This window comes from Cervus canadensis, chromosome 24, assembly GCF_019320065.1.
Source record: "Cervus canadensis isolate Bull #8, Minnesota chromosome 24, ASM1932006v1, whole genome shotgun sequence".
In the NCBI taxonomy this organism is placed as follows: domain Eukaryota; kingdom Metazoa; phylum Chordata; class Mammalia; order Artiodactyla; family Cervidae; genus Cervus; species Cervus canadensis.
In genome coordinates this window covers 9,311,770-9,325,578 of record NC_057409.1, presented here as the reverse complement: position 1 = coordinate 9,325,578, position 13,809 = coordinate 9,311,770, and the positions used below count along the sequence as shown (strand labels likewise).

Genomic DNA, 13,809 nt, shown 5'->3' with positions numbered 1-13,809 from the left:
AATTATAATTGAGCAATTCAAAGGACTCAAGTACTGGTGTATGCTACAACTTGGATGAACTTCAAAACATTGTGTTAAATGAGAGAATCTAGTCAAAAAAGATCACATAGCTAAAAAAAAAAAAAAGATCAGTAACATAATTCCTCTATATGAAAAGTCCAGAATAGACAAGTCCATAAAGACAAAAAGATTAGTGATTGTGTAGGGTTTTATTGAATGGGAGTGATTAATGGACTGGGGGTTCTTTTATGGAAGATGAAAATATTTCAAAAGTGATTCCTGTTGCACAAGTCTGTGAATATGTTAAAATCATTAAATTTTACACTTTCAATGAGTGAATTTTATGGTATGTGAATTACATCCCCATGGAGATGTGGTAGAGTTTTTTGGGTTTCTGTTTGTTTTTTTAATTACTTATTTATTTATTTCTGACTGTGCTAGTTCTCTGTTGCGGCACACAGGCTTTCCTCGAGTTGCAGAGGGCAGGGGCTACTCTCTAGTTGCAGTGCTCGGGCTTCTCATTGTGGTGACTTCTCTCCTCATGGAGCACGGGCCCTAGAGTATGTAGGCTTCAGTAGTTGTGGAGCATAGGTTCAATAGTTGTGATTTGCTGACTCTAGAGCTCAGGTTCAATAGTTGTAGCACACTTTTCGGCCGGAACCGCCATCTTCCAGTAATTCGCCAAAACGACCAACACAAAGGGAAAGAGTAGGGGGCACCCGCTACATGTTCTCTAGGCCTTTTAGAAAACATGGAGTTGTTCCTTTGGCCACATACATGCAAATCTACAAGAAGGGTGATATTGTAGATATCAAGGGAATGGGTACTGTTCAAAAAGGAATGCCCCACAAATGTTATCATGGCAAAACTGGGAGAGTCTACAATGTTACCCAGCATGCTATTGGCATCATTGTAAACAAACAAGTTAAGGGCAAGATTCTTGCCAAGAGAATTAATGTGCGTATCGAGCATATTAAGCACTCTAAGAGCCGAGATAACTTCCTAAAATGTGTGAAGGAAAATGATCAGAAAAAGAAGGAAGCCAAAGAGAAAGGGACTTGGGTTCAGCTGAAGCGCCAGCCTGCTCCACCTAGAGAAGCACAGTTTTGTGAGGACCAATGGAAAGGAACCCAAACTGTTAGAACCCATTCCCTATGAATTTATGGCCTGAAGCGTGTAAAGATAAAGAGCTGGACTGTAAAAAAAAAAAAAAAGTTGTAGCACACGGGCTCAGTCATTCCACGAGATGTGGATTCTTCCCAGACCAGGGACCGAACCCATGTCCCCTGTATTGGCAGGTGGACTCTTACTAACTGGGCTACCAGCCAGGCTCTTTCATTTTTTAATTGCATAGTGATGACGAGAGCCACAGAAATAAAACTCTAGGAGATACTAACTCATCACTGTTTGGGATCCAATTCTAAGTTTATCTGACTCTTAACCACTTTGCTATACTGCCTGCTAAGGATTATTTTCTTAAGTTAGATTCCTTGTAGAATTAATTACTGAAACAAAGGATGTGAACAATTCATTGGGAGGGCTGAAGGAGTTCATGCAGCCATTTGGGCTTGCCAGGTACTTGGACCCTTTCTAGGCAAAATGATCCAAACTGTTCTTTCCTGCTCAAGTGATATGACTCATACAATCTGTTTTGAATGAAATATACTCTGCTATCACAACTGATTAACCAGAGGCCAAGACACAAGTCGAAGGCAGCTATATGCAGGCTAGACAACTGCCATTGAGGCAGTAGCAGTAGCTTAGCGTGCAAAAGCAGAATTCACTAGAGAAGGGAATGGCAACCCACTCCAGTATTCTTACTTGGGAAATCCCACGGACAGAAGAGCCTAGTGGGCTGCAGTCTATGGGGTCACATGACTGAGCATGCAAGCATGAGCTGGGTGGAGGCAGATGGGTTGATAGCAATAAACAGAGGTGCTGCTGCTAAGTCACCTCAGTCGTGTCCAACTCTGTTCGACCCCATAGATGGCAGCCTACCAGGATCCTCCATCCCTGGGATTCTCCAGGCAAGAATACTGGAGTGTGTTGCCATTTCCTTCTCCAATAAACAGAGGTAGAACTAAAAACAAAAAACACAAACGCAGAACTCAGTACTGAGTAATGGCAAATCAACCCAATCAAATTATCTCTTTAGGGACATATGCCAAATGAACAAAACAAGGCAAATAATTCAAGTCCAAGTTGTTAAGCTTTTAGCAGCTGTGTGGTAAGTATAGAAAATGAATTATTTGTGAAGAGTTTTCAGTTGTTGTCCAAAGAGTGAGCCCAAACACCTCTTGAAGACAAGCCCACACTGCTAGGAACCCATGCATAACACATTGGTGCCAAGTTAATTATACTAATGTAATTATATGAAGCATTCTCCAAATATAAAGGTTTCAAAGGGAAACAAAGTCATTCCATCAGATTGAATCATTATACCAACAAAAATTTCAAATAAATTATCTTTTGTTCCAAGGTGGGGAAAATGAATATGAACTAGAATATCTAATCCGTAAGGCCTCTGAACCTTCTAAATATTCAACTGCCCTCAAGCCCTAACATCCTTTTCTGCTCTGCACCTAGCTAATAAATTTGCCTTTATGCCACTGGGAAAATATGGCAACCAGATAAGAACTTTCTCATCCTCTCACCACCAAATCCACCAACCTATATCTGCATCAGCACCCATATTCTCAGGAGTGTCCTGTTCTTATTAAAGACCAATTGTCCCATTTAGGCTTTGTTTTACATTTCCTCTAGCCTAGTTATAGACTTTGCTCCTGAAATTTTCCTTAATCTCTCCTGCATTATCAATTTCTACCTTTCTATTGAAATCATGTGATCACACTCTAGTTATCTCCTTCCCCATACTTAAAAAACTCTCCTGGGAGATTAAAACAAATGAAAACTTTGGGGGTGGGGATGGTTTTCAAAGTATGACACAAAACCCAGAAAAATTCAATTGTGTAAAAAAAATTTTCTTCAGAGAAAAATCAACATAAACAAATTGAAAAGACATATTTATAATTCATATCACAAAGAGAAGGCTAATGTGCCTAATATATTAAGAGGTCCAACAAATTAATAAGACCAATAATACTTTAGAAAGATGAAAGAAAGATAAAAAAAGATAAGAAGAGACAATTCAAGGAAAAAGAAATACAAATAGCTTTTAAACTTTTGAGAATATATTCAACCTCACTTAAAAGAAATAAATGAAAGTTTAAAATACACTAAGAAACCATGTTTCATTAACTAGATTGGCAAACATAAAAACAATTAGTAACATGATATAGGGAAACATACTCATATCATTGCTGGTGGTAGAGATATTGGTACAAATTATATTGAAATATTTTGGAACCATATCTATTAAACTCACAAATGTACTTATCCTTTGACTCAACAATTCTTCTAAATAAATTTACCCTATAGATATATTGCCACACATGTGAAAAGACTTATATATAAAATTATTCATTGCAATTTTGTAATAGCAAAAGATTGAAAACAATCTAAATATTCATCAAGAGGAATCACTAGGGGGTTGAATAAATAAATTATAGTATAACAACACAATGTAACCACAAGCAAAGTAAGTGGAAGACCTTTTTGTATACCTAAATGGAACAATCTCCAAGATATGTTGAGAAACAGAAAAGCAAGAGACAGAAACAGTGTGTAGAATGAGCTAACATTTGTGAATTTGTTTAAAAGGAGGGAAAGTGGAAGAATACATGTATATTTGCTTGTACAAACACAGAATATCTCCAGAAGGATTCAAAAGAAAATGGAAACATTGGAATGAGGAAGGGAAACACTGTGACTGGGGGAAAGGTGTGGGAGTGAGACTTTTCACTGTTTACCCTTTTGTATCTTTATAATTTTGTACCTAATGCAACCTATTCAAAAGTTGTTTCTATTTTTTAAAAAAGTTTTTTTTTCAAAGTTTTCTCTGACCTAGTTCCCTCCCAGCTATCATCCTAATTCTTTACAGAACCATTCAAAGGGTTTGTCTCTATTTGCTATCTTTATTTTCTCATCTTTATTCTCTCTCCAATCCATTCAAACCTAGGTTTTATTCCCACCATTCTACAAAGCTGCCTTGTTCAGGTCATTATAACCTCCATCTCTACCTTCGTCTTAGCCTCTCAACACTGTTCAACACTATTGATTACTCCCTGCTTGAAGGAATTTCTTTTCTTGACTTCTAGGACACTTCATTCTTCTAGTTTGCTTCTTGCCTCCATGGCCACTCCTCAATCATCTTGGTTGGATCCTCCTCTTCCTCTATATAATTTCTAAAGTTTGGTTCTCTCTTTGGCTCTTTTCTACTCTACCCACCCTCTGCTCTATCAGTCGGATAGCTTTAAATACTGCCATTGACCACTTGATTTATAATCCAGTCTTGCCTGTCTCCCCGACCTTCCAGACTCATATATTAAATATACACTTGAAAATTCACTGGATGTCTAGCAGACATCTCAGATTTAACATATCTAAAATAGAACTCTTGGGACTTCCCTGTAGGAGTTGGTGCTTTCACTGCTGGGCCAGGTTCCATCTTCAAGTTCCTGGCGTGGCCAAAATAAAGAATTCTTGACTTCTCCCTAAAACCTCTATCTACTTCAGTCTCCTCCAACTCAGTAAAAGACTCTTCTGGGGGCTTCCCTGGTGGTCCAGTGGTTAAGAATCTGCCTTGCAATGCAGGGGACACTGGTTTGATCCCTGGTCCGGGATGCTTCCACATGCCATGGGGCAACTAAGCCCGTGTGCCATATAGCCTGTGCTCCACAATGAAAGAAGCCACTGCAACGGAAGTCCAAGCACCCCAACTAGAGAGTGGTCCTCACTCTTGACAACTGGAGAAAGCCTGCACACAGCAACAAAGACCCCACGCAGCCAAACATTATATACATATATATATATACATGAAGGACTTCCTTGGTGGCTCAGACAGTAAAGCGTCTGTCTACAATGTGGGAGACCCAGGTTCGATCCCTGGGTCAGGAAGATCCCCTGGAGAAGGAAATGGCCACCCACTCCAGTACTATTGCCTGGAAAATCCCATGGATGGAGGAGCCTGGTAGGCTACAGTCCATGGGATTGCAAAATGAAGACTCTTCTGGATATTATTCACAATTATTCAGGCCCAAAACATAGGATCATCTCTGATCCCTCTTTTCCTGATACCTATATCCAATGATCAATAAGTTCTTTCAGTTTTACCTTTAAAATGTAACACAGATCCGCTCACTTTTTCTTTTTTTGCACAAGAGATCTCCTTTGAGTCATGTGGGATCTTTTGTTGGCCACATGGACTGTCTAGCTGTGGTGCCCAGGCTTTGCCCCACAGCATGTGGGATCTTCCCAGACCAGGGACTGAACCCATGGTGCCTGCATTGCAAGGCAGATTCTTAACCACTGGACCACCAGGGAAGTCTCCCATTCACTTCTTATGTCTACAGCTTCTTAGCCTGGGGCATCATCATCTTCCTAGTGTGATGCTCATGGTAATTTAACATTTTTTTGCGACTACTGGTAATTTAACATTTCTACCTCCCCAAATACAGCATGAGCCTCTCAAAAGTAGGACCCACATCTTAGTTATTTTTGTATTCTGCTATAATACAGAGCTTGGTACATTATAGCTGCTTAATAAATGTTTGTTGAGTAAATAAATGATTAGAGAAATTATGGTGGATGGTGACATGTAAACCATGACTCAGGTAAATAACAGCACCCATATCCAGTGCCTCCTGTCATTTCCTAGCAGTTGTTTGCTAGAAAGGCCATATCTTTATAGCATTTCATACAGTAGACACCCATTAAGTTTTCCAGCCAGCATCACATTTTCTGTGAACTGCTTTCCCCACCTCCCACCACACTGTGGTGGTGGTGGGTTAGTTGCTAAGTTGTGTCTGACTCTTGCAATCCCATGGACTATAGCCTGCCAGGCTCCTCTGTCCATGGAGATTCTCTAGGCAAGAATACTGGACTAGGTTGCCATTTCCTTCTCCAGGGGATCTTCCCGACCCAGCAATCAGAACTGGGTCTCTTGCATTGCAGGCAGATTCTTTACCAACTGAGCTATGAGGGAAGTCCCACCATATTAATTCACCTTATAATGGTAGTGGGGCCATGGTACCATTTTTTGAGATTTTTGAATACCAAAAGACACTACAAACTAACTAAAATGGAAGGAAAATCCCCCTAGACAGAAGATTAATATTATTAATGTAAAAATAACTTCTATGAATTAATAACAAAATGATAAACAGGAAAAAACTGGGCAAAGAATAAGAACAGGCAGTTTATTAAAGATGAAATGCAAATGTTAAAAAAAACAAAACAACAAAAGCAAAAGATAGTCAACTTTACTTGTAGTCAGAGAAACACAAAATAGATTTTTTTATTTTTTAAAAATTATCATTATGATGATTATTATTTTGACCACACTGAGCAGCTCCCCGTGTCATTCAGCAAATTCCCACTGGCCATCTATTTTATATTTGGTTATGCGCTTTCTCAGTGTGTCCCGTCCTTTCCTTCCCCTGCTGTGTCCACAGTCTGTTCTATCTGTCTGTGTCTCTACTGCTGCCCTACAAATAGGTTCATCAGTACCATTTTTCTAGAGTTCATATATATGTGTGTTAATATACAATCTTTGTTTCTCTCTTTCTGATTTAGTTCACTCTCTATAACAGGCTCTATGTTCATCCACCTCACTAGAACTGACTCAAATTCATTCCTTTTAATGACTGAGTAATATTCCATTTATATATGTACCACAATTTCTTTATCCATTCATCTGTCTATGGACATCTAGGTTGCTTCCATGTCCTGCCTCTTGTAAATAGTGCTACAATGGACACTGGGGTACATATGCCTTTTAGAATTGTGGTTTTCTCAGGGTATATGCCCAGTAGTGGGATTGCTGGGTCATATAGTAGTAGCTTTATTCTTAGTTTTTAAAGAAATCTCCATATCATTCTTCATAGTGGCTATATCAATTTACATTCCCATTAACAGCGTAAGAGAGTTCCCTTTTCTCCCTTTTCTTGTCATATCCAAGATACTGTTGCCAAATCCAGTGACATGAAATTTTTCCTTTGCTTTTTTCTCCTTAGAGTTTTATAGTTTTAATTCTTTCATTTAGGTCTTTGATCCATTTTGAGTTAATATTTGTATATGTTATTAGGTAAGAGTCTGTTGCACGAGGGTATCCCAAAGCTATTTGTTGAAAAGACTACTTTCTCCATTGAAAGGTCTTGACATCATTATTGAAAACTTTTTGAACGTCTATGCAAAGATTTATTTCTGTACTCTATTCTATTCCATTGGTCATCTTTTTCTTTGTGAAAAATAGACTTTTATGGACTTCCCTGGAAGTCCATAAAACTAAGATCTCACATGCTGCATGGAGAAGCAAAAAAAAAAAAAACCTATAAAAACAAAAAAATAGACTTTTAATATACTATTTTTAACTCCTCAGATTGGTAATATATCAAAACATTGATAACATTCAGTACTGGAAAGAATATGGGGAGATGAGGACTCTCATACATTGCAGGGGGAAATAACAAGTACTATGACTATTTGGGAAAGTAATGTGGCAGTATCTTTTAAAATGTAATATATCCTTTTAACACAGTATACGGGATCTTTTTTATAGAAATAAAAATGCCAGTACATAAAAATGCCAGCACGTATGTGTACAAGGATACTTATTGTGGCATCAGTTGTAGTGGGAAGAAGTCAGATTGGAAAATAGTCAAGTAGCTTTCTCTCCATGCATCTTTGTTTCCCTGGGGTCACATGTTTTCTCTTCTCTCTTTCTCTCTGTATGTCTCCTTGGACTTACAGGACCAACAAGATCACCAGACTTGAATCTCTCTGATCCTACAAATTTCAGTGCTCACCATGTCTCAGTCTAGAGTTTCTACTTTGTTCATTGACAAATCTGCTAATTCACTTTTTATAGTTTCTAGTTCTCTGCCAAATTGTTCAAGTGTAACACTTATCTCCTCGAACATAGTAAACAGAGTTGTTTGATAGTCTCTGTCTACTCATCAGAGTTCCCTTGGGTCTGTTTCTATTATCTATTATTTCTCTCCTTCCTCATAGTATCTTTTCTCCTCATGTGCCTGGTTATCTTTGTGCTGGCCACTGTATTTGAAAAAAAAAAAAAAATTGGGGATTCCCTGGTGATTCAGTGGTTAGGACTCTATGCCATGCTTCTCCTGTAGGGGACATGAGCCAGGGGCACAGATTTAACCCCTGGTAGGGGAATTAAGGGGCTTCCCTTGTGGCTCAGTTGGTAAAGAATCTGCCAAAAAAAAAAAAAAAAAAAAGTCTGCCTGCAATGTGAGAGACCTGGGTTCGATCCCTCGGTTGGGAAGCTCCCCTGGAGAAGGAAATGGCAACCCACTTCAGTATTCTGGCCTAGAGAATTCCGTGGACTGTATAGTCCACAGGGTCACAAAGAGTTGGACATGACTAAGTGACTTTCACTTCACTTCAGGGGAATTAAGGGGCTTCCCTGGCGGCTCAGATGGTAGAGAATCCACCTGCAATTCAGGACACCTGAGTTTAATCCCGGGCTTGAGAAGATCCCCTGGAGGAAGGCTTGGCAACCCATTCCAGTACTCTTGCCTGGAGAATCCCCATGAACAAAAGAGCCTGGTGGGGTACAGTCTATGGGAATCACAAAGAGTCGGACATGACTGAGCACCTAAGCACAGCACAGCGTAGCACAGGGGAATTAAGACTCCACATGATACGCAGCCAAAAAAAAAAAAATTGTATATAAATAGCTTGAGGCCAATGATGATGATATTTTCCTCCAAAGAGGATTACTTACTGTTCTCTAAATATACGCTCTTATGTTATATTCCTGTGCTTTTTCATATGCTATCCCTTAGTCAGGATTTCATCCCCTCCTATTCTAGTGAACAAACTACCATTTCTTTTCAAGTATCTTGACAGTCTCTTGGACAGCAAGGAGATCAAACCAGTTAATCCTAAAGGAAATCAACCCTGAATATTCATTGGAACATGCTGAAACTAAAGCTCCAATACTTTGGCCACCTGATGCGAAGAACTGACTCATTGGAAAAGACCTGATGCTGGGAAAGATTGAGGGCAGGAGGAGAAGGGGGCAACAGAGGATGAGATGGTTGGATGGCATCACAGACTCAAAGGACATGAGTTTGAGAAAACTGAGGGAGATAACGAAGGACAAGAAAGCCTGGTGTGCTATAATTCATGGGATCACAGAGTCTTAGTGACTGAACAACAAATAGTTGCCTCATTTGAAAAACAAGCAAACAAAAAAAAATGCAAAGACAGACATTCCTTTGTCTGTCTTTTTGTAATGTGCAAAACCTTTTCAGAGCAATTATTCTATCCTTCAAGATAGGAATTATTTTTTCACTTATGTGTCTTTGGATTTTATGTCTTCTATGAAAATCAGAGAATGAGGAATCCAAGCAATTACTAACAAATTCAGAGCATTCCTCAGGGATTCCCGTATCAACCAACGCAACCAATTTCACTCCAAGGGATAAATGGCAAAATGTTTTGAGAACTAAGGATCCATCTTTTGAAGATATTTTTGAGAAAGATAAGGAGGACAGGGAGGTCAAACAGGCTATCAAGCACCAGTCACCTTCACCTTCATCAAAAAAACAGAAAGCATTGTTCAACCATGTTCCCCTAAAAGAAGAGAGTAGGAAGAAAACAGACAGAACACTAATAGTAGCTCTTTGAGGAAGAATAAAAAGAGAGGTTGAAGTATGACCAATTATACAAAGCAGGAAGGATGCAAGAAAAAAAATATCATTAAAAGTTGCTTCAACTCTAATGAGAAGACATCTACTGTGTTTAGAAAAGCATCCGTAGCCCAAAACCAAAGAAGAAACAAAATAAAAATAATAAAATTTTACCCAAAAAATGAATCACCAAGTAGATTAACTAGATTTTTTTTCCCCCATAAAATATGCTTATTTAATAACAGTGTGAAACTTCTGGTATTCCATAGCTACTGATAACTTGATCCACTTCTTTGATCTTTTGAAAGTCTTCATTTCAATAGTTGTGGCTTCCAGGCCTCAGAATCATTAGTGAAATGATGGCTTTAATATAATTTCCTAAGATCTGCATGGGAATTTTCAGTCTATTATGTTCAAGAATCTAGCCTTCTCCAATCCAAAAATTTTATTTCTGTATACAGGAGGGAAAAAAATTAAGTTGGGGAAGGACTAAAGAAAAGAGTAAAGACCAGGCTGTTTCAGTAAATGCTTGTGAATGAACAAATGGCTACGGAAGAAGAGTTAGGAAGGAAAACAGGGATCGAGCAAGTGCTGACCATGTCTTGAGCACACTGATTCTTAAAGAACACTGGCTACTTATGTAATACTTTTGCCAAAAATGTTTAACTTTAATCATAAAGAAATAATCTGATTAATCCAAATTGAGACCTTACCTCTCCAAAAATGGCAATGTCATAAAGAAAAAAAAAAAAAAAGGTGGGGAATTGTTCTAGAATAAAGGAAACTAAAGAAATGAAAAACTCTGGAGTTTCCTAGCGGTTCAGTGGTTAAAAATCTGCCTTCCAATGCAGGGGATTGTAGGTGTGTGCCTTAGTCTAGAAACTAAGATCTGAGATGTTGTGGGGCAACTAAACCTGTGCACCACAGCTCCTGAGCCTGTGAGCTATGAGCCACAGCTAGGATGTGACACAGCCAAGTAAATAAACTTAAGTATTCTCGCCTGGAGAATCCCATGGAGGGACGAGCCTGGTAGGCTACAGTCCACGGGGTCGCAAAGAGTTGGACACGACTGAGCTACTTCACTTTCATTTTTCAAGAAATAAAATAAAATTAAGAAAATGCCATGATGTCTACAATGTGCAACTTACTTCTGAAAGGATCATAAAATAATATTTTTAAGGTATGGATGTATATATTTTTAAGATATATGCATATATACACAACTTAGCAAATAAGACAAAATATTAATGTTATCAATTCATAAATTTAAATGAAGGCATGGATGTTGTACTATTCAATTTTATATAGAATTGAAATTTATAAAAAAAAAGAAATTTGGAGAAAATGATAAAAGTGTACTTCTCTAGCTAAATAAGAAAAAACAAAGAGACAGTTACTGGCCATGGGGCTGTCAGTTTTTAAAAGCAGTATTCACAGGTAGAAGGACAGTTATTTCAGAACGCTTCTTGGAAATCTTACTTCAAAACCAGCAAAATCTGCTGGCTGATATCCCCCACCCAACCCTCAAGATGGAAGGGCTATGAAAACTAATGCTTCTAAATGGCAGAGATAAACAGGCTCCATATATCACATAAACTAGGATGAGACAGAAAAGGTAGAGCAGCCAGGTTAAGTAAAACCAGAAAGAACCTTGGAAATAAATTTGTTTATGATATTCCCTGTCTTCAGATTCATGATCTGAAGAAATAATTCCACCTGTACATATGGGTTCCTCTACATTCCACCTTTATAGAGTCAAGTACAAAGATGATTAACTTGAATGGTTTAAGTCTTCACTCAGTATGCCAACAAATTTGGAAAATTCAGCAGTGGCCACAGGACTGGAAAAGGTCAGTTTTCATTCCAATCCCAAAGAAAGGCAATCCCAAAGAATGCTCAAACTACCGCACAATTGCACTCATCTCACACGCTGGTAAGGTAATGCTCAAAATTCTCCAAGCCAGGCTTCAGCAATACATGAACCGAGAACTTCCAGATGTTCAAGCTGGTTTTAGAAAGGGCAGAGGAACCAGAGACCAAATTGCCAATATCCGCTGGATCATCGAAAAAGCAAGAGAGTTCCAGAAAAACATCTATTTCTGCTTTATTGACTATGCCAAAGCCTTTGACTGTGTGGATCACAATAAACTGTGGAAAATTCTGAAAGAGATGGGAATACCAGACCACCTGACCTGCCTCTTGGGAAACCTGTATGTAGGTCAGGAAGCAACAGTTAGAACTGGACATGGACCAACAGACTGGTTCCAAATAGGAAAAGGAGTATGTCAAGGCTGTATATTGTCACCCTGCTTATTTAACTTATATGCAGAGTACATCATGAGAAATGCTGGACTGGAAGAAGCACAAGCTGGAATCAAGATTGCCAGGAGAAATACCGATAAACTCAGATATGCAGATGACACCACCATTATGGCAGAGAGTGAAGAGGAACTAAAAAGCCTCTTGATGAAAGTGAAAGAGGAGAGTGAAAAAGTTGGCTTAAAGCTTAACATTCAGAAAACTGAGATCATGGCATCTGATCCCATCACTTCATGGGAAATAGATGGGGAGACAGTGGAAACAGTGTCAGACTTTATTTTTTTGGGCTCCAAAATCACTGCAGATGGTGACTGCAGCCATGAAATTAAAAGGCACTTACTCCTTGGAAGGAAAGTTATGACCAACTTAGACAGCATATTAAAAAGCAGAGACATTACTTTGCCAACAAAGGTCCGTCTGGTCAAGGCTATGGTTTTTCCCGTGATCATGTATGGATGTGAGAGTTGGGAAGAAAGCTGAGCGCCGAAAAATTGATGCTTTTGAACTGTGGTGTTGGAGAAGACTCCTGAGAGTCCCTTGGACTGCAAGGAGATCCAACCAGTCCATCCTAAAGGAGATCAGTCCTGGGTGTTCATTGGAAGGACTGATGCTGAAGCTGAAACTCCAATACTTTGGCCACCTCATGAGAAGAGTCGACTCATTGGAAAAGACCGTGATGCTGGGAGGGATTGGGGGCAGGAGGAGAAGGGGACGACAGAGGATGAGATGGCTGGATGGCATCACCGACTCGATGGGCATGAGTTTGAGTAAACTCTGGGAGTTTGTGATGGACAGGGAGGCCTGGCGTGCTGCGATTCTTGGGGTCACAAAGAGTCGGACACGACTGAACGACTGAACTGAACTGAACTTGAATGATGCTAATATGGTTAAAGCCCTGTGAGGAGGGAACAAACTCAAGGTAATAGTTTTTAAAATAATATTTTAAGCAGTATTCAGACAAAACAAATTCAGTGACCCAGTTAAACTCTTTGCTCTCAAACCTGAAAGTTAATTAAAGCAATTTTTACAAGTAAATCAGTAAAATAAATACTGTAGAAGTGAAGAGAACATGGACTAACCAGCTCAATTCTGTGATGGTATTTAACCGAAAAGTATCTGTTAAAGGTGACAAATCGCAAAGTAAAACAACAAAAGTGAAGAATAATCTTTGAATACATTGTGAGGGTGTTGATCTGCACTCATGCTACCTGCATTGCTAATTTAAGGAGAGAACTAAGCAACTTTTTGGGGCCTAAAGATAAAAATATAAGCAGTTATTTCAATTTAGTTTTCCACTCATTCAGGGTCAGTTTTCATTCCAACCCCAAAGAAGGGAAATGCTAAAGAATGTTCAAACTACTGCACAATTGCACTCATTTCACATGCTAGCAAGGTAAGGCTCAATCTCCTCCAAGCTAGGCTTCAACAGTACATGAACTGAGAACTTCCAGATGTACAAGCTGAATTTAGGGAAGGAAGAGGAACCAGAGATCAAATTGCCAACATCCATTGGATCATAGAAAAGCAAGAGAATTCCAGAAAAACATTACTTCTGCCTCATTGACTACCCTAAAGCTTTTTACTCTGTGGATCACAACAAACTGGAAAATTCTTCAAGAGATGGGAATACCAGACCACCTTACCTGCCTCCTGAGAAACCTGTATGCAGGTCAAGAAGCAACAGTTAGAACCGGACATGGAACAACCGACTGGT

At 39.0% G+C, this 13,809-nt stretch overlaps 1 protein-coding gene across 1 annotated transcript; it reads left to right on the top strand.

Moving 5' to 3' along the window:
• Positions 1-658: 658 nt before the first annotated feature.
• LOC122426560 (60S ribosomal protein L21-like) lies at positions 659-1,158 on the top strand. The gene has a single exon (XM_043445563.1). It carries the CDS (start codon positions 727-729, stop codon positions 1,156-1,158), a length of 432 nt encoding a protein of 143 aa, XP_043301498.1. The 5' UTR covers positions 659-726.
• The last annotated feature ends 12,651 nt before the right edge of the window (positions 1,159-13,809 follow it).

What these genes read in the sequence shown, in the direction of transcription:
- LOC122426560 (XM_043445563.1), top strand. Translation starts at nt 727, where the DNA reads ATGTTCTCTAGGCCTTTTAGAAAACATGGAGTTGTTCCTTTGGCCACA.